Source organism: Odocoileus virginianus, chromosome X (genome assembly GCF_023699985.2).
Source record: "Odocoileus virginianus isolate 20LAN1187 ecotype Illinois chromosome X, Ovbor_1.2, whole genome shotgun sequence".
NCBI classification, from domain to species: domain Eukaryota; kingdom Metazoa; phylum Chordata; class Mammalia; order Artiodactyla; family Cervidae; genus Odocoileus; species Odocoileus virginianus.
Window position 1 is genome coordinate 21,107,674 of NC_069708.1, and position 21,636 is coordinate 21,129,309.

A 21,636-nucleotide genomic window follows, 5' to 3' on the forward strand; every position below is an offset into this window, starting at 1 on the left:
AATGATAGGCCCTCTTTCCTTTTAATTCAGCAGCTTCAAAGTTTCATGAGAATTGAAGAATCTGTTTTTCTTGGCTACCTGGATATAAATCCATTCCTCAAATTCCCTGCCTCTTTTCCTGCTGTACCGTCTTCACCCTCTTTACCTCCCTGCTCTGTCCCCACCTCCAGCTTGGGTCTTGGCTGTATCTGCTGCCAGAGACCTTCCCAATTAGTTGTTATTTAAGTTTTAAAAAGAAACTGTCCTAAAACAGGAGACCTTTTAGTTTCCTTCCTTGTGGTTATAAAAGGTTTAGTCTCCCTAGAATGAGTGATGGTGGATGTATCAGAGCCTAAAAGTTAGGCTTGCCCTCTGTCATAAACTAGACTTCCATTCAGTGTCTGCTTAGCGTTTTTTTCTCCACATAGTCTTTTCAGCTCAACATCCTGATTTGTCTACTGTTTTCTAAGTGCTAGGGTGTTTCTATTGCTTATTATGGCCAGTGGATCAAGAGCAAGGCTTTTAATCCTTGCTCTCACACTCTCCAGCAGCTGTGTGACCCTAGGCCAATGCTTCCCCTTCCTTGGACCTCAGTTTCCCCAGCTGTATATTGTAGAATTTGAATCAAGTGATCTTTGAGGTTCCTTTCAGGTCTGATAGTTGGGGATTCTGGATTATTTATTCTCTTGGAGAATAGGGATGAGAAGTTCAGAAGGGTTTATTCTGAAGGAGCCAGATGAGGTTCTAGGATGAGTAGATTTAAATCTTGAGGAAATTTAAAGAGGAATGGCCATGCTAAGGAGCTTATGGGGTAGAACCCTGTGCGTAGGAGGAGAGATGAGTTAGGGTAGGGGGTAGGGGAATGGGTGGTGTTTGCTCCTGGGGTATGGTTTGGCTGAGCTGATTTTGAAAATAATTTACAAAATAATTTACAAAAATTTACACCTGGAGTTAGGTGTAAATGGTGAGGAGCTAGTTTCCTTCCTGATCTTAATGTGTTGAGAGGCAGAGGGGGATTCTACCTCAGGCTCAGGTTAGGCAAAAGACTGTGCAATTAAGGCTGGATTAATGGGAAAGCTGTAGCTTGCTAAGGTTTCTGATTGTTTCTCTCCTTTTTAGCTTTGGTCTCTCCTGAGCTCTCCTCACATAGTGACAATGTAATTATTTTCTCATTATTAACAAAGGTTAGTTTTGTTTGAGGTTACTCCCCCAAATATAACTGGGCAAGTAACACCCAGGCTCCAATATACCCTTGTCTCCCAGTTGAAGTGATTCTTAGGGAAGGCTACTGGGTCAAAGCAAGTTAAAGGGGACCATTGTCTCCCATGCCCTTTGCAGCAGTTGGAGTGACTAAAGAATTACTGCTGACCCATTAAAGGTATGGGTGTACATGGGGTCCAGGTGGTCTCCTTTCTAGAACCTACTGGGGAAAAGCACGGCATAGGAAGGGTTAAACCTAGGCAGGTCTTGTTGTCTGTGTTAAGTAAGGGTCTGGAAATGGGCAAGAAGAGGTCAGAACAGATAACTGTACCAGGTCCCACTTACAAGTCCACGGGAAGAGGCTGAGTTGCTGGGAAGTGAGTGAGTCAGTGGAGGAGGAGGAGGGGAAGGGAGAGGCGGAGAATGCCTCCTAGGCCAGAGATTCAAAGCAACCCTTGTTTTACCCCTTATGGAAAACAGCTGCTTGAGTCAGTGCTGTCATCTCAAGAGCCAAGACAGACCAGGCCATGCCCTGCTCTGGCTCTAGTTCAGGCAGCAGGAAATGGTGGATGCTAGAACCTAAATAGGAGAAGGCAATGGCACCCCAATCCAGTACTCTTGCCTGGAAAATCCCATGGGCAGAGGAGCCTGGTGGGCTGCAGTCCATGGGGTTGTGAAGAGTCGGACACGACTGGGTGACTTCACTTTCACTTCTCACTTTCACACATTGGAGAAGGAAATGGCAACCTACTCCAGTGTTCTTGCCTGGAGAATCTCAGAATCGGGCGAGCTTGGTGGGCTGCTGTCTATGGGGTTGCACACAGTCGGACACGACTGAAGTGACTTAGCAGCACTTAGCAGCAGAGCCTAAATAATGGGGAAAGGCAGTCTGAGTGACAATGTAGTGACTGCCCTCTGTCCTTGGAAGAGACTAAAGTTCTGGTGTTTCCCTAGTAGGGCTCATCCTTCCTCTGGCCACCCTTATGCACTTACCTTTGCCTTCTCCATAGCAGCAGTGCCACTGAAAGCCCAGAGGACTTGGGCCTTTGAAGAATGGGGAGGTGGCAGGTGAGAGGTGACGTCACTGAACTCAGACCCAATTGGGCTGACTCACAGGCTCTGCCCTGGCAAGGGGGCCTTCCCAAGTAATGCTTCCCTGATGTGCCCAGGTGCCCTTATACCAGAGTGTTTGGGCCTTAGCCAAAATAGTTGCCAAGGCATTGTCTGAAGTCAGCAGTGAAATCAGCATGACCAGAGAGGTAGGTGGAGCCAAGGATGGTGCTCTGGAATGTCCAGAAGGTCTGTCTTCACCACTTGCTGGCTGAGTAAATGTGGTTTCAGTGATGTTAAGTGAGACTGAGTGAAGGGGCTTGGCACATTGTTGTTAACATAGTTTGTTCATTTCCATCTTTATGTTACCTGCCTCTTTGCTCATCAGTTTCCTTATTCATGATGTGGGGCTGGTAATGCCAGTTCCTTCTGGCATATAGGTCCATGGTTCAGATAAGTCAGTTGTGATTATTTGACTCTGTCTCTACTTTGTCCTCTTGTGTGCATGCTCAGTTGTGTTTTGACTCATTGCAACCCCATGGACTGTAGCCCACCAGGCTCCATTGTCCATGGAATTTTCCAGGCAAGAATATTGGAGTGGGTTGCCATTTCCTCCTTCAGGGGATCTTCCCAACCCAGGAATTGAACCCACGTCTGTTGCATCTCCTGCATTGGTAGGCGGATTCTTTACCACTGCACCACCTGGGAAGCCATCCTCCAAATTCCTCTCCAGTAAAGAGCCATATTGTAGCTCAGTAACATGGGGCAAATGAGAGGAAACTCTGCCCCTATCTCCTCTCTGTGGCCCAGCTACTGCTCATCTGGGTACTCTTGGCCCTAGGAAATGAGAGAGTCCCTTATTTGAAGTTGGCCAGGTCTAGAAGGCAAAGTTCCCCAGCTGTTGCTGTCAAGGCAGAAGTAGGTAGTTATTTTCTTTTTTAGGCCAGCCAACTGGGGACACAGGAGAGATCCAGTTTGTTGAGGGCTTTGGATGACAGACTACTGAGATGGGCTATAGACCAATGAAGGGCTTGCTTGGGAATTGTCTGTATTCCGTTTTTCAATAAATAACAGTGGATTTGTTGTTCTTGGGCTAGGGATGGATGGGCTACTGTATATGAGTGGCACCCCCCCACCCACCACATCCAAACTCTTTTTGTTCCTTAAACCCTAAATGTTTTCTAGAGACATGTTTTTCAAGGACAGGCTTAGACAAGGCTTTAGTTCTTTGCTGGGGACCACATCTTGAAATGCTGTTTTACCCAGGTCAGCTCCTTCGTTCCCGCTGAGCTGTGGGGCTGCCTGGGAACTTTCTGCTGACTTTGGAGGCTTTATTTTCAGGTTTTTGCCTTTCAAACTAGACTACCCTCATCTCTTCACTGACATTGAAGAGGCCAGGCCCAAAAGGAAGGCAGTGGGTGCCCACTTGGGTGAGCATCCTGTGTGGCAGTGGATCTGGGCCTGCAGCTCCTTGTACACATTTGGATCCCAGATTACTGTTAAGGAAAATGAGAGATTTTCTTTGATCACCACTCCTGCCCTATACCTATCATCTTCAGCCCTGGTCATGCTATTATCCTTGCTACCCCTACCACCAACACACTGAAAATCAAAAGAACACAGACCCATGACCCTGTCTTCAAGACTCACATTTTATTCTGAGTTGAGTGGTGGAAAGAATAGAAGTCCCTTTGTGTTGTGTTTACTTTTCTTCCTAATTTTTTAAACCTAAGATTATTTGTCTCCACAGTGAAGTTCAGGGAACCACAGGCTGCTTTCCCTTGAGATGCAGCCACAGTGGAATGACAGAAACTCTGAGCAGGGATTCTGGAGACATAGGTTCCAGTTTAGTTTCAGCTGGACAGCTTCAGATTGAAGGAGAGCTCTTTCTTGTTCTGGGGCAATGCTCTGTATATGATACAGGAAGCATGAACAGTTCTAGCCTCTTTGACATACTTATTCCTAACCCAGACTGAATTCTTTTCTACCAGTTTATTTATTTAAGAAACATTTATAAACAAATATTTCAGTTAAATATTTGGAGTTATGGGCCAGCCCCTGAAGATGGTAGATTGGTATGACTCCTTTCTGCCTTCCTTCCTGTTCTCTTTGCCCACTCTTCACCTTGCAGGCCTCATTTACCCTGGAGGAACTCTGCATCCTTGCATCTCTGTCTCCTTTTGGGCCATTGCATTGTGTCTCTTCCTTTACCTGGGACATTTGGGTGCTCTTCCCCCAAACTCCCATATACTCCGTTTTTCAAAATCCTTATCTTTAGAGACCCTGCAAATACCACTTTGAACTGTGATTCTGTATTTCCACAAAAAAAGTTTCTTCTGTTCTGGTATGGTACTTCTCAGGGTTTCCCTTGTATGTTATAATTTTCCTGTTAGTAAGTAAGTACCTTGGTGTACTGGCTCTACAGCTCTACTGCAACCATAGTTCCCTAAACATAGTATTCCATTAATATTGGGTAAACTGAAATAAATTTATAGAAAGCTCCTTAACCTTGAGTCCTTGGGCCTCCATGAAATCCATGGGTGTAATTTGAAGTGGGAAGGATCTATGAAGATGGATGGAGGAAAATTTACATATTTGTTTTCACTGACTTCTCACTAAAATTTAACCCTTCTTTCAGTTATGAATTTAGGCCAAAAAAAGGCAGTACCTGTGACTTTGTCACCATTGGAAATTAAGATACTTTTACATTACAGTTTAGTTACTATAGATTTTTCAGAATACCATTTATGCTGAAAACAAAGTTGAAATTACAGTAGTAATAACTAATAAGACCCAATGTTAGGTAATTATATAATATAATAGTGAAGAAGTACATATTAAATTTTGATAACTATTTCAATATAATTGGTCTCTTTGTATCCACTTTATTTCATGCATTTGCAAATTTCTGAGAAGGCAATCCATAGACCTCACCATACTGCTCAGAAATGTCAGTGGCACAAAAAAGTCAAGATGTAAAATGTTCCCACCTCTGAGTCTGTATACTATGCTATATCTATCTCTTGTATCTCCTTGCTTAGTACTGTTCATTTAGCCAATATCTTGTGAGTACCCACTGAGTCTTAGATACTAGAGAGGTAACTCTAATTAAGACAGAAGCCTCAAAGTGAAAATGAAATTTCTCAGTATACTAAAAGGGCTATTGTCCCTTTTCTTCTTCTTATCTGCCAAGTCATTGGTGTTTTGAGGGCTCCCCTAACTCAGCTCAAGTGTGATTTAAGGCTAGATATTGAAGCCAATATGGATGTGAGAGTGTGGATGTATGGATGTGAGAGTTGGACTATAAAGAAAGCTGAGTGCAGAAGAATTAATGCTTTTGAACTGTGGTGTTGGAGAAGACTCTTGAGAGTCCCTTGGACTGCAAGGAGATCCAACCAGTCCATCCTAAAGGAAATCAATCCTGGGTGTTCATTGGAAGGACTGATGTTGAGGCTGAAACTCCAATATTTTGGCCACCTGATGCGAAGAGCTGACTCATTTGAAAAGACCCTGATGTTGGGAAAGATTGAAGGCAGGAGGAGAAGGAGATGACAGAGGATGAGATGGTTGGATGGCATCACCAACTCAATGGACATGGGTTTGGGTAGACTCTGGGAGTTGGTGATGGACAGGGAGACTTGGCGTGCCGTGGTTTATGGGGTTGCAAAGAATTGGACACAACTGACTGACTGAACTGAACTGAAGCCAAATTCTAGTCCATTGGGCCTCATTCTCCCTACCTTATGAGGGTCTATTCTGTGGAGGTCCCTGGATTGTCAGGGAGCCTAGGTAACACTGAGTCACAATGGCTAATCTTGCCTGCTCTCTCCCACTGGGGTACTTGCCTTACTTGTTCCTGCCTTCATGGCCTTTCCTGTCCCATTGTCAATCCTGAAATAGATTTCCTCCTTGGCTCCCTGGTGAGATTTATTTACAAAATTGTTCCCCAGGCCTGGTCCTCATCAGAATTGTTTAGCTGGCAAAATTGCTGTCTGGCCCCCTCTTCCCCACTAACTGACCCCTATGCTCAGGAAAAGCCCATAGGTATTAAAGACTGATAAGGCTTAATATTTTAGCTACTCCATGGGGATTTGTATCTTTGACAATTCTACTTTTATCCCCCCACTCCCCCCGAATAGAATAAGTAATATGGGAGCATCCTAGAAATGTAGATTAGTTTTCTTTTTAATTTAAAGGAGGGAGAATGCATTCATAAGATCACTACCCAAAAACCAAGACTGACTAACACTTGGGTATGGTTCCAATAACCTCTCTTTGAATACTTTTTACAAAATTGAGCTCATGAAATCTTGTTGCTTACTCTTTCTTAATATTAATGTTTTATGTGGACATGAAATAGTCATTATGAATATTTTATTTGACCATGTAACAAGCCATCATGTGGCTATATCATATAGGTTACCTAAGCAAAATGTCCAACAACTAAAAAACTTAATCTTTGGAGGTTTGAAAGGGAGGGGATATATGTATACCTATGGCTGATTCATGTTGAGGTTTGACAGAAAACAACAAAATTCTGTAAAGCAATTATCCTTCAGTTAAAAAATAAATAAACAAATAACGTAATCTTTGGTTTCTTTTAATAGAGACATTTTACACTTTGATGTAAGAGAGGTTTGACATGTTGGCTTAAATTGTGAGACTTGGACTTAGATCTGAATTCAAACCCTGTCTTCCCCACTTACTAGCAATGTAACTTTAGACAAATATCTAAGTCTTCATGCTCAAGGTGGAGATAATCCTGCTTCACAGGATGATTATGATTATTGGGATAGTACATATAAAGTGCTTAGTGAGTAGTAAGTCTTCATACATGAAAGCTGCTGCTTAATGATGCTGTTAATACTATTACCACTGCTACCAACTTTTCAGCCAAAGAATCCTATCTCTACTGATGAAATATCAGCTATCATTGACTTTGGCTAGGTTATATATTCCTAAGAGTAGAGGGTAATTTTTCTAGTACCTATAAAATACTATGTGTTTCCATCTGGGCCTATCCCTGTCCCTTTTCCCTCTGCTTACTTGGCTTTGGTAGCAGCTCTGTCCTGCTCACACCTATCTCTGTTGAGGGCCCTTTCCTCTCTTGTGCCTTGAGAGACCAATGAGACATAAATACAGGAAGTGTTAACGATGCAAGTATATAGAACCATAGACATCAGCACTGAAATGGCTGTTGGAGATTGCCTAGTATAATTGACAAACTCCATCTCCCGCACTCCTGCCCTTGCACAGGTGAAGGGAACTAAGGCTCAGGAACGGGATAACGGGATAGATTTATTCAAGGTTGTAGAGTAAGCTAGTTATGGCGCTAGGTTTGGAATCCAGTGTTCTTCATCCTGCCCTTAACTTGCCTCTATGAAGACCAGTGCTGTAGATAATCCAGGCTATAGATCAGAGGTGGGGAGAGAATGCTGTGGGCTTGGAACTGGCTGATGTAGGTGGAGAAGACTTCCTGGAAGTATAGCCAACATTTGTTTCCTTTTGATAGTAGGTTTATTTGCATTCATTTGTTTGCCCCTTTATAAGCACTGCCTTGTAGTTGTGGGGGGTGGGGGGAGGTTGTCTTCAGTAAACTGGTTGGGAGCAGAGGGCTAGGTTACTGTTTGTTTCAACGGTCTCCCTTCCTTCACACCAATATCTAAGTTCCATAGGTTCCTGCACCTTAGTTCCTCTAGTTGGACAGAGACTTATCCCAGGCTCTGTTGAGCATCGAGCCAAACAACTAACTTATTTCCTTTGATCTCATCCTAGATCAATGTGCGTGTGACCACCATGGACGCTGAGCTGGAGTTTGCCATCCAGCCCAACACCACCGGCAAGCAGCTGTTTGACCAGGTAAAGGAGGACTTATTGCTTCTTAGCCTCCCACTTCTCCCAATAGCTTCCACTATAATGCCCACCTTTGAGGAATCTCCTCCTACTCACTCCTCCAGGAGAGGTCAAAACAAAGGCTGACCTCAGCCTTAAAGAAGTAGGCAAATTTTAACTCTGGCAGCCTATATCTTGGATGGCCCTGATCAGTCCTATCCTTGGGGCTAAACATGGGAGAAAAGAGAAGTGAGTGGGGTATGACTGTGCTAGATACTTTAAAAATGTCAGCAAGCAGAGCCCTTCTCTCAACTCTGAAAGATATAAGTGATCTCTTCTCTGTTTTAATGATGAGGCTCAGAAATTAAATAATTTTATTGCACTCAGCTGGTATCTGGCTGGAATTTGAACCCCACATTCTTGTCACTATACAAAGTGGCCTCTGTCACTTAGTTTTTCTTCCCAGGAGAAGGAAAGCAACATATTCTCCCTGTAGTAGTGTTCTCTATGTACATTTCCTTCAAGGAATATTGGGACTTAAGATACCACAGTGGGTGAGGAATGCAATAAGAGGATACCTCAGCTCCTATAATCCTGACATGGAGATAATACTGAAGTAGTCATCCCCATCTACAATCCAAAGACTGTCCCTTCATTGTGAATCACCATTGTCAGAAAGGATGTGCTATATAGCAGCCAGGTGGGGGCCATAGGATCTGTCAGCATTCAAAGGCTCTCCAGGGGCCAAAGGAATGTGCCTTCTGTGACCAGACTTCCAGGAGTAAAAATCGGGCTCTCATTTTCAGAGACTGGAATCCCTCCAGACAGGCCATTTTCCTATTTCCATACCAGCCTCTGGTAAGGTGAGAGTCTGCCATTGTCCTGGGCGTTGGGACCACATGTCCCCTTAATGGATTTTCCATGCCCTCCTGCTTCCCTTTCTCCTTTGCTCTCTGTGTACTTCTGCTGTCTGAGAGCTTATCCATACTTGGAAAGGGAAAGGAGGGAAGAGATTATATTCAGATAAGACCATTCTATTACTATGAATACTTCTGACTGGTGAGGGGAGAGGATGGAGATGGGGATGGTACAGGGCTGTTTTCCATTCAGATCTCTATGTAAAAAGAAGGAAAGTATGGCTAGAAATGTGAGACAGTTTGGGCTGTCTCCTTGATGTCATGTGGTAGAGTAGGAAAATTGCTGTCTATGGCTAATACAGATGAAAGTTAACATTTTGTCCAGGGCTTACTGTATGTCAGGTACTATGTCAGGCATTTTGTATACAATATCACTTGAGTATCACAAGGCCCTATGAGTGTGGGGATTAGTATTGGCCCCATTTTACAGATGAGGAAACAAAAATCTTCATATTCTTAGCTAGGCCTTGGGAAAATTATTGAATGGTTTTGGGTTAGTAGTCTCATTTCCTCCCCGCCACTGCCCCTGCCCCTAAAGTGCATCTAATGTCTACCTCACAGGCTTTTTGTGAAATTATGATAGGGTCTATTATTTGTATCTCACATGGTACCCAGTGGCTTGTAAGGATATGTAAAATTCAAAAGGATATGTAGTGCATATAGAGAATTGAGTGTTATGTGAAGTATCTGGCATATAGTAGAGATGTAAAAATGATAGCTCTCAAACACCATGACACTTCTTGTCTCATTAATCAGATAGAGTTGAGAGATTGGCTTGAAGATCCTCAGCGTATGTAACTTTGGATTTAGCTGGAACTTGCTTCTTCTCTGGAGTTTGTTTTGTATCAAATGTTGAAAGGTAGTCATTGATATTTAATTTGAGAAAGTACAAATTAGAGGAACATTTAAACACACATTTACTACAATTAATGTGCTAGCATTCATATAGTTCACAAGTGATTACAATGCTAATCTTGAATGTGACATTGCATTTTGATTACATTAAGGCTTTGCCTTCTTCCTTTGCATGCAGGTTTTATGTTGGAAAGCCTATAAAGGGATAGCCTAGTAAACTAGAAAGGGCACTAGATAGAAAGTTAGAAATTTTGGGCCTTATGGCTGACTCTACCACTAACTCTCCTGATACTTTACACAAACCTTTACCCTCTTTGGGCCTCAGTTTCCCCATCTTTACAGTGTCTAACTGATACCTCAAATCTGGTTATCTCTCAGAAATTTATCGCACTTATTTCTGTACTCCATATTTGTTCTTTCCCATTTCTAACCCCACTATTTGGATTTTGGATGACCCCTTTCTGTAAAAAGGAGGGAAATGCTTCACTTGAGTATAATTTGCAGTTGGCATATACCAGGGAGTGGGGAGGGCAGAGCTACCTGACAGCAGGGACAACTCTTCCTGTATAGGCTTCTTACTGTCCCTGGGACAAAAGGGAGAAGGTGTCCATTCCATATGTAGGCTGTTGGGCCCTTTTCTTCAGACAGCAATATCATTCTGGGCAGCAGCTGTAGAGAGGAGAGTATGAGCCAATGTGAATTTTATAGTCCAGCTGGGAACCAGAGGTTCCCTTGATCTCTACCCAGACTCATTCCCAGAGCTCTGGTTCTATGCTTAATCTCTCTCAAGTAAATGACACTATCCCCTGCCTTCAACACTGGGGGCTTTGTCCATTTGCATTGGATGGGGTAACTGTGGAGGGTGAGGAAGGTATAATTTAGAGAGTAGGGCAGAAAAATCCTTGAACAAAGAAGTTTATTAACTTCAAAAACCACAAGGCCAGGTAATTCTTTGTTAGTGTTTGTTTGGTTTGTGTACTGTGGATGTGGTTCTGAGGGAAGCCCATATGGTAGGGATCCTTGGCTGGATTGGTGTGCTAGTTCTGAAAGCTACTGCTTCCCCAGAAAAGCCCTTGAGAAACTTGAATCTTTCGTATGGTTGGAGAGAGGAAAAGGAGGAAACCGCAAAGTTCATGATTTCCCAACCAGGAAGATCAGTATTTTGAGAAAAATCATTTAGTGAGTGCCTACTACTATGGACTAACTTTAGCTCGGTGTTTTAAACCTTGCAGTGACCCTGCCTATAAGAAGTAAAAGAACACACTCTAGGTTATATAGTTAGTAAATTGTGATATGGGGTTTAAATTATAGCTCTGACTGTAAATAAAATAATACTTTTCCCTACTGTGCTACTCTGGGGTGAATGAGCCTGTTTGGCTCAGAGAAGACTCAAGAGGATATGTATTCACCGTCTTGAGGTCACTGAGGGGCTATCATTGGAAGGAAGAGGCAATAATGTTCTGTGATGTCAGAAGGAACAGAGCTGGGACCCCATAGGTGAAAAGTACAGGACAAAAAGATTTGAACTCTGACACAGAATTGAGCATCTGGCACTCTCAGGGCCAAGGCAAGTCTGGATGGGAATCCTCAGACAAGTGCATGTTCACAGGCCACTGGGGTGTGTGATCTTTTCCCTCTCTTCAACTTGATGAGACATAAGGGAGGAAGTCCATTATGCTTGACCTTCTTTCAGGGAGATCAGGGACCTAGGAGGAAGGAGCTGGACTCCTTGGGAAGGACTGACAAAAACTTTGGGGCCATCCTGGAATCCAGCAGTTGTCTGGCTGATGACCAGAGAGGAAGCTGACTGGAGAGGAAGCACCCTCCTTGGTACCAGTGATAAATAACAGGCAACAATGGGACTCCATAGCTTGAAGAGGCCCAAGGCATGGTGGGAAAGGGAAATGGGGCCCATAGTTCTTCCCACTTGCCTTTGTCTCTTGTGAGTGTGGAGGAGTGAGAATAGCTAGGGAGGAGAGAGAGAACATTTTTCTATAGCAATTTTTGTCACTTCACCCCATTTCTAAAACCTGAGGTTCTTCCAAGGGCTTGTGATTACTTAGGTGCCATAAGTTCCACTTTAAGAACCCTCTACTTGTCTCCTCCTCAGCCATGGTCTCTAAGCTCTAGCTCTAGTCTTGCTCTGCCTTCTGTGCCCTCCACTTAAGGTTTTGAGCTGTGGAAAAGAGGTGAAATCTCAGAGCATCCATCCATCCATTCATTCATCTATTCATTTACTGATTCAGTATTGACTGAAGGTCTACTGTGTCTTGAGAAGGATCTCTAGACCTATCAGACACCATCTCTGTCCTTAAGGAACTTGGAGTTACTCACCTTTGGAAACAGAGAAAAATACATGCAACTCTCCTCTCACGTTGAATGAAAAAACATCCTTGAGACTCAAGTTGTACATAGAGGTGGTATATAAAGCATGGGATTTAGAGTCAGCCTTAGGTTCAAATTCTCTCTGGCTGTTTAGCCGTGTGACCTTGGATGGCTCATTTAGCCTCTTAGGAATTTACTTTTCTCAGTAAAATAGTAATCACACAATTTTAGAGATTTTGTAGTCTCATTTAATCCTTGAATAAATAAAGTGCCTGGTGCATAGCAGGCATTCTAATGTTGCTTGTTCTTATTAAGAGCTAAATAAGTGGGTGGAATTTCCCCTGGGAGTTGAGATAATGGAGCCATGAAAGCAAGAGGCTTTTCTGGCTCAGTGAAGTTCTTAGGATTTGTAGACTCTGCACTGAAGACAGCAATCCTTCTTTTTCCATTTTTATTTTATAAAATACCTAATATCTGTTATTGTAATAGTTCTATCTCCATCTTATAGATGAGGAACTGAGGCTTGGACAGAGGAAAAGACCTGTTTAAGGTCAGATAGCTAGAACATAGTATAGTGGTTTGAATCAAGGCACATAGCATTTGCAATTTTCCCAGTACCTTATATCAGCTGTGTCCTCTGTGACTTCCCCTTTCTTTGCCTGTTTCCATTCTAAAAGCAAAGTTTGGTCCCTATACTTAGAACCCTAGATGAATGTGCTCTGTGTTATAGAGTAGGTGGCCACTTGGGCACAGTCAGTGTAGGGTAACAGAAGCAGAGATGGTGACAGCCCCTCCTGGAACTTTCCAGTTGTGCACTGATTGCTTTCAGGTAGGTGATTGATGCAGCTGCTGCCAAGCCTATAATGTCCTCGGGTATTTGGGCATTGGTGCAGTTTTGCACAAAATTTCCCATGCACTAAAGGCTCAAGCCTTGCTTCCCAATCCTGCTCTTGGTTTCTGAAGTGATTGATTATATCACTAGTTTATTCAGATAGATGCATGAAGGATATGGGGAGGGGGCTTTGGGTTCTGGAATTGGCCTAATCTCCTCTGCCCTCTCCAGATCTCAGATATAAATAGCCTTCACATGCAAAAAGAGGCAAACAGGAGTTCTTTCTTACTTACGATGCTCCTGGTAATTAGTGACAATTTTCTGAGAGGCAAGTCTCTTTCCCTCACTGGACCCCAGTTTTCTAGTTTATGCTGCTTGGATCCTGTAATGCTCCTGTATGTTTGGGGGGTTAGTATTATGTGGCTGAATAGCATCCACAGCCAGTGTTTTGCAAACTGAAGTCCTAGCCCCCTCTAGGTGAATGTGCCAGGTTCCAAGAGGTTCACAGACCTGTGGGCTGGATGTGCTTTAGTATCTTGGAGCATCAGTTGTAGTTGTAGATATCTATTTTATTATTAAAATATAGATATTTAAGGAGTAAACAGTAAATTTTGCACAAATGATTAAGATTTAACCTTCAGGCTTGAAAGAAATGACTTACAGCCAACCATCTCCTTGTATTCTGACACTTCCAACCCCACCCCACCCCCATCCCCTGGGGATATGCATTAATTATCTTCTGTGGCTTAAAAATGTCTTCCATGGCAGCTTTGAGAAATACTAGCTCAGGCCAGATGAACTTGCTGTCTGAAAACAAAGGGAGCAAAGAAAGAATTTTTTTTTTTTTCTTAGAGATGCAGCCACTTCTCAAAGTGGAATGGTAAAGAACCTGCTCATTGGAGCCACAGATGTTTTCCCGGAACCGGTACCTAGATACTCTTTCCCACTAGAAAATGAGGTTTCTCTTTCCTCTAAAGTAAGTTCTCAGCTGGAGGCAAAGCTTGAAGCAAGCTAAGCTTGGCCTCATTCCATATTTCAGGATTTGAAAATGTGGCCAAGAGTTGCCTGGTCAAATGATTCCCAGCACCCTGTGGACCGTAACTGGAGATTTCCTTACAGCCTGGGGTCCCGAGTCATCTGTTTTATCCTTTGTTCTTTTTCAGTCTCAGTTCTGACTTCAGACCATATTTCCTTCACCCAACACATTCACTTCCTTACTTTGGTACTTCAGTGGAGGCTAAGAGACATCTCTCTCTCTCCAAGCCTACAGTCTAAGGAAGTAGAGCATTTACATGCATCTGATTTCCTTGTGTTCATAGGGAAGAGGCAGTGCTCAGAGAGAGTAAAATGCCCTGCTGATCCTGATATCTTTTTTTTTTGGATATCACTTTAGCTATTACTTTATCCTCAGAGATACTCTAGATCCTGGAATTATTTTAGCTCCCATGACCCTCCTCTCATCATACTCCTAATCATCCCACTAGTGAAGCAGACAACATGGTGTAAATAGAGGCTAAGGAACTCACCCCTGGGACCTGTGGAACTGACTGTGTAGACTGTGCCTGCCTCACTTCCTTTTAATTCTGGTGTCTCTTGAGTTTCTACACCTGGGCCGTTGGTACAGGCAAAAGCCTGTTGCTACCCTACTAGTTCTGTTCCCAGTCTGCCCTGCCATGACCTAGCATCCTGTCCTAATGGTCCAATGGTCCATTTTCAACATCTTCAGTGGGTCTTTTTCTATCCTGGGGCTGCATTGTTTCTTGGAACTTATTTCTTTACACCAATTGCACCTGTACACACTATGTTCTGTAGCCTTGTGGAAAACCCTTAATTAGGCCCTATCTTAAATATAGGATTTAAGAGGCGCTTAAAAAAATCTTTCCTATCCATAACCTCTCCCTTTATCCTCTGCAAAACAAAAAGTCACTATCACATTTCAATATGACTACTTTGTATTCTCCATCTAAAACCTGATGGTAATGCCTATTGACTTAGACTCAGAGACTCACCTTTCCATCAAATCCTGGAAGTCTTGATCTTTCCTCATATAGTATACCTTACCTCATTTATTTTTTTCTAAGCATGTTCCTAGTTACCCAAGTTGTCAAGAGGTATGTGGGAAATGGGGCTGTATTTATTGGTTGTTTACAAATAACCTAATTAGTAGATTGGTAAAACTTGAGAGCATAAAGAAGTCATTTAAGCCATACCACTCATAGTAAATGGGGAAGCTGGATGGATGAGGTAACTGAGGCCCAGAGAAGGAAATGTATTGCCTTAACATCACACAGCAAGTGGGAGACTGAACTGAGACTTCCAGTCAGGTTTCTTGATACCTGATTCAAGCTATGAAAGGGGAGGGTAATCATCATGAACACCCTGGTGAGCAGTGAAGGTTAATGACTTGGCAGTATGGCTTCTCTCCAAAGTGACTGTTGACTGAACCTAGTGGGAAAGTCAGGAGCTGTATGTAGATGCAGAGGTAGTCAAAGTTCATTGTCTGGCTGGGATATCTGGGCCAAAAAGGAGACAAGGCAGTTAGTCACTTGGGAACCCCAGAGCTTCTAAGCTCCTTTGAACCCTTTGCCTTAGGAGATAGAAAAAGGGTATAGGTTTTAGAGTCATATAATTAGGATTCTAGTCTAGACTCTATGGTTTTAGACAGATTGCTCTCTAAGCCTTATTTTCCTCATTTATAAAATGGAGATAATAACTATCCCATGATTGTTCAGTGTTTGGTACCTGGCACATAATAGGTACTTAATAAACATGATCTACTTTTTCCTTGAGGCTTCTGAAGCTCTAGATTATAAGCTCTGGGAGTGACTATGGGTCTGGCCTGGCCTTGGATGCATAGTAGAAACTTTGTGGATACAGTGCAGTGTGTGTTTGTGCATGAACATGTATGTGTGTTTTGAAGGGGAGATAATGATTCATCTACAGGGAAAGACATTAGCAATGCTGGGTCCCTGCTACCTGTTTCTAACTCCAGGTAAATTTCTTCACCTCAAATCCCCTCTCCCACCCCAGTAGAAGAAAATATAAAGAAGACTCCCTGACGCCACCATGACCTCATTAGGATATGGGTTTATTACCTCTATCCCCAGTGGTGGGCATGCTAGGGTTGAGCCACCAGCCAGAACTATTTACATGCTAATATCAGGGACTGGAAAACAGACCCTGTCTATCTTTTCCTGGCTGTCTTTCCTTTCCTGCCCACTGCTCAGCCAAAATGCCCAGTAGCTGAACACCATGGGGCCCTTCAGCTACTATACTCATTCCCACTGTCAACCTGTGTGAGTGGTAAAGGAGAATCATGACTGAGCTCTAATCAGGGCTGAAAATAAGCACCTTAGCCTCTAAGCACAACACAGGTTTGGGGTCTATAGATACCACAGCACATTTTTTCTTTGGGCATTGTAAGTAGGACTTAGCCTGAAGGGTATGGGCATTATTCATAGTTGCTAAACATAAAGAAGGAGTCCAGGAGAACAAGATACAGGAGTTAAACCAACAGTTTCTACCTTCAGCCTTTACTCTATCCTGGGAGTATGGAGCTGCATGGCATAACTGAGTGGGATGGTGGTGGCAGAAGGCACTGAATTTGAATGGGTTTGGAGTCAAACAGTCCTGACTCTGTTACTCACTAACTGAACCTTGCTTTTATTATCTATAAAATGGGCCCAGTTGTAATTATATTATAGGGCTATTGTGAAAATTCAAGGAGATAATGGTTATCAAGTTATTGGTGTGTGGTAGTGCTTATAATTGATCTAGTCCCTACCTCAGCAGAAGTATTTGGTGCAGAGAGATGTTGACATTATTTCTTAGCTACTGCCCAAGTGTATTTTATTTCCAGACCTGGGTGCCTTATATCCTTTAAGTTCAGGGACCACATGGGCTCCACATTTGTCTCCTCTGTGCCTGGCACAGGGTAGGCATTCAATCAGTGGTTGTTTTCTGTTTTGCTTTTCAGGTGGTGAAAACTATCGGCCTGAGGGAAGTTTGGTTTTTTGGTCTGCAGTACCAGGACACTAAGAGTTTCTCTACTTGGTTGAAACTCAACAAGAAGGTAATTGCTTGCTCCACTGCCACATTTGGAATTCACTCTTCTACTAGACTTTGCTCAGGAGTGTAAAATGTGCAAGCTGCAAATCTAGGGCATGTAGAGCTCCATTTTTCACTGGGTGATCTCTCAACCGGTAGATCAGAATAAGGGCAGAGCTCTTGCTCTGTCTCCATTTGGATTTGTAACAGCAATAATGGCCAGTGTCCAAGGAGGATGGGACCCACTTATGGACCATAGCTATCAGTAGTTCTTCTAGAGGAGATTGGTATCCTTTTTTCCTTTCCAAACTCAAGGGCTTTAGGAAATTTGTTAAACAGAGAGTCACAGACTGTTGAACTGGAAAGAATCTTGAAAGTCTCATAATCTTATCTTGTCTATTTTCTTGCCTATCAACTTATGCCTGTACCCCATAAAGATGTGTCCTTCTTTCTTAATTTTCTCAGTTGAACCCCAAGTGAGATGGTTTAAGTATAGGTCCATTCAAACTCTCCACATCCCAGCAGCATCTCTGCAGGAACATGGCAGTTCTCCATCTCATCATCCTCAAACTGTCTGACTTTGTCCTTGGAGATCTCCATATAGTCCTATGGCTTATTTTCCTGATTGTGTCTAGGGGGTGAGTGCCCCACCTTTTGCTGGCAGAGTCTTCTTTTCCCAAAGGGTGGAGACTTTTGCTGGGAAAATGTGGAGCCATTAGTAGCCAATTTCAGGCTTCAAAAGACAATCTGATCTGTGCTCTTGTCTAGTCAATTCCCAGACCTCAGTCATACATCCTAGCCTTTACTTTATTGATTTATGGAGTTGGGGGAGAGTCTTAAACGAGGAGTGTCTTAAACCTACCCTCAGAATGTAGGGGCAGTTGGATATATTGTCTGATGATGATTTAAGGGCTCATGACTATCAGTAGGTGTTAGGTTATTTTAAGAAGAAATTCCCAATAGGAGGCAATTATGGATGTGGGCTTGGGTCCCCAATGAAAGTAATATGTCTCTTTTCTGAATTACCAGAATTATTACCCAACTCTTTGGGATTATCCAAATTGATGACTTTCCAGTGTCTTCTCCCCACCCTACAGCCACTTCCCTACCCCTAAAATCTATTTTTTGAGAGCGCATAACCCCTTGCTGCTCCTAGGTGACTGCCCAGGATGTGCGGAAGGAAAGCCCTCTGCTTTTCAAGTTCCGGGCAAAGTTCTACCCTGAGGATGTATCTGAAGAGTTGATCCAGGACATCACACAGCGACTATTCTTCCTGCAAGTGAAGGAGGGCATTCTCAATGATGATATTTACTGCCCACCTGAGACTGCTGTGTTGCTGGCCTCCTATGCTGTCCAGTCCAAGTATGGTGACTTCAATAAGGAAGTCCACAAGTCTGGCTACTTGGCTGGGGACAAGTTGCTGCCACAGAGGTGAGGTGGTGTCCTGGCGATCTGCCCTGGTCAGAGTGAGCTGTGGCTCAAAGCTGATTGATTCCTGTTATACAGGTGTTGCCAGATCTGTCCCTCTCCACTAGGGTCTGTCTGAAGACTATGTTATGGTGTTCAGACAGACATACTTGCGTATGGCACCATACTCTGTTCTTATTTCTCTGGTTCTCAAAATAAAACACTTTTTTCCCCTCCTCTGTTTGCCTATTACAGAACTTCATTACCCTGGAAGCAGGTGCTTATATTGAGAACCAGAGATGGATTGCTCCTCCTTGCCCTAGTTCCATTTTCTTGATCCTTTTCACTGATTTAGACCTCTTATATCAGAAGTTCATTGGAGTGAGAAATACTTAAATCAGGGACATGGGGAGCTCAAAACAGTCTTTTAATATTGATACCCAGTATACAGAGATTTCTCCTTTTGTAAACTTCAAAACTGAACATTCTCAAACTGTAATTATTTTTATTTTAGCATCGCGACAACACAGAATGAATAAGGCAGGCATAATCCTTATTTCCTGGCTAAGGAAATAGAGATGCAGAGGTACTCACCCTGACCTGCTGAATCTCCCACAGCTCATTTGTGGCAACCTGGAACCCTAGTCTCTTGATTTTTTTTTAACCCCACTGCATCCAGTCACTATTTTATATAGGCTTTTAAATTAGAAGGAAAATTATGCTTCATTCCGGTAACCTCAGTCCCAGTGGAGCTATGACAAATGTACAGCTCACCTGAAGGTATTAGGGATAGTGGTTGTGCCCTGGGACTCTACATGAGTCAGTCACTGCTATAATGTCTGAAATAGCATATTTAAAGCAAGCCTTGTTTATGATCTAGTAGATCTGGTAGTTATTGTTATGATATAATTACAACTGGGCCCATTTTACAGATAATAACAGTTGAACCTGTTTGTTTTTTCCCTAAACCATTTGGACTCAGTTCTCTCTTCCATAGCCACAGGCTATATAATCTTATCCCTGACCAGTAGTCTCACAAATGCAAACTATTGGCCCCACAGAGATCTAGGAGAGAGTATGCATGCTTCCATGAGGCCCATTCCTCCTCTTAGTCTCACAAATCAGCACAGACTGTTAATATTTTACTGCTTTGCTTGGTGACCACAGCACATTATTAGATTTTCTGGTTAAAGGTACAAAGGAAGGTGTTCCCATTGTCTTTCTTGGTCACCCATTCTGTATGTCTCATATCCCTCAGGCCCCCGTGTCTAGTTACTACTTCCTGCTGTAATTTTAGTCTGCTTCTGGTGTAACTGACCCCACATCATCTTCCCAGGGTCCTGGAGCAGCACAAGCTTAACAAAGACCAGTGGGAGGAAAGGATCCAGGTGTGGCATGAGGAGCACCGAGGCATGCTCAGGTAAGCCTGCCCTAGGAACTGTGGACTCTATGCCCTTGCAAGGAGAATAAGAGTTGGTTCAGCGGGGAAGAAGAGGCAGAGGCTAGGAACACTGGAGGATGTTGGGGAGAGACAGAAATACAGTTTACAAGAGGAAATTAGAAATGGAAGGCAAATCAGCACCATTATAAAACTATGCTTTTTGTGGATGATGGGAGCTGATAGCCCAGATCAGGGGGCCCTGAGATTCCCTCCCCTAGGGAGGTTCTGAGCCACCAGGGGCCCCTCTCCAAGAATGAAATGAGAAAGGATCTTTATGAACATTGCATACAATTTGGGAGATGTCTAATTGAAGAACTAATCTTTTCATTTTGTCATCACCATCTCATTTGGGCTCTGCTAATAATGTGGCTGTGTAAGAGGCTTCTGTGATAGCTAATATGCCAGAGGTCAGCAAGAGTCAGCCCACCTTTATTCCCCTTGGGAATCTCAGACCTTAGGCTCCTGTGAGCATGTTTTGGCAAAAGTCATATTTTGCTGTGTTAACCATCATCTGCTCACTTTCCATCCTTTTTCCAACCCGTTATGGCAAGATTCTTGTCAGAAGTGGAGAGCAAGTAGGCTTTCTGTCTCCCTGGGTCTGATTCATAGGCTCCCTCCCCTTTATTACTTGCCCCTTCCGCCCTCCCCCTACCACTGACCTCCACTCTGTTGTTTAGGGAGGATGCTGTCCTGGAGTATCTGAAGATAGCCCAGGATCTGGAGATGTATGGTGTGAACTACTTCAACATCAAGAACAAGAAAGGCTCAGAGCTGTGGCTGGGAGTGGATGCCCTGGGTCTCAACATCTATGAGCAGAATGACAAGTATAATTCAGAGCTCGCTTTTTAATTTATTATTTTGTATTAGGGTATAACCAATTAACAAACAATGTTGTGATACTTTCAGGTGAGCAGTGAAGGGACTCAGCCATATATATACATATATTTATTCTCCCCCAAACTCCTTTCCTATCCAGGATGCCACATAACATTGAGCAGAGTTCCATGTTCTATACAGTAGGTCCTTGTTGGTTATCCATTTCAAACATAGCAGCATGTATATGTCCATGCCAAACTCCCTAACTATCCCTCCCCCCATCCTTCCCCTCTAAGAACCATAAGTTCCTTTTCTAAGTCTGTGAATCTGTTTCTGTTTTGTAAGTAAGTTCATTTGTATCATTTCTCTTTAGATTCCACCTGTAAAAGATATCATATGATATTGCTCAGCTTGCTTACTTTTTTGGGCTACTTTGACACCTAGGACTTGACAAAGTATGATTATACTTCCTGGGTCCCACCTGTATCATTCTTTTCCTACCTAGATTGGACCAGCCCAGATGATCACACAACCTCCCTCAGGCCTCTAAATCTTGCATTGACTAGACTTTCACTGTCCACTGTGGTAGCTTCTGGCCACATGTAGCTGTTGAGCACTTGGAATGTGGCTGGTCTGAATTGAGATGTGCTACAAGTATAAACTACACTGAAGACTTAGTGTGAAAAGCAATATAAAATGTCTCATTAATGTATATTAAATATTCATTTGCATCTTCATGAACATTTACATGTTCAAAATACATGATAGTATTTTGCATATACTGGGTTAAGTGAACTGTTGTTATAGCTAATTCCACCCTGTTTCTTTTTACTTACATGTGGCTACTGGAAAATTTTAAATTGCATGTGTGATAATTTATATTTCTGTTGTATAGCACTGGTTTAAAACCCACCTTATCAGGATTTGTAATTAAT

At 42.9% G+C, this 21,636-nt stretch overlaps 1 protein-coding gene across 1 annotated transcript in view; it reads left to right on the top strand.

Annotated features, from left to right (window-relative positions):
* Positions 1 to 21,636, top strand: part of MSN (moesin) — a 71,651-nt gene that overhangs the window by 39,955 nt on the left and 10,060 nt on the right. Inside the window, exons 2-6 of the mRNA XM_020895155.2 lie at positions 8,005 to 8,088; positions 16,967 to 17,062; positions 18,194 to 18,468; positions 19,781 to 19,864; positions 20,563 to 20,709. Of these exons, the coding sequence (XP_020750814.1) occupies positions 8,005 to 8,088; positions 16,967 to 17,062; positions 18,194 to 18,468; positions 19,781 to 19,864; positions 20,563 to 20,709 (686 nt within the window). The remainder of the gene's footprint in view (positions 1 to 8,004; positions 8,089 to 16,966; positions 17,063 to 18,193; positions 18,469 to 19,780; positions 19,865 to 20,562; positions 20,710 to 21,636) is intronic.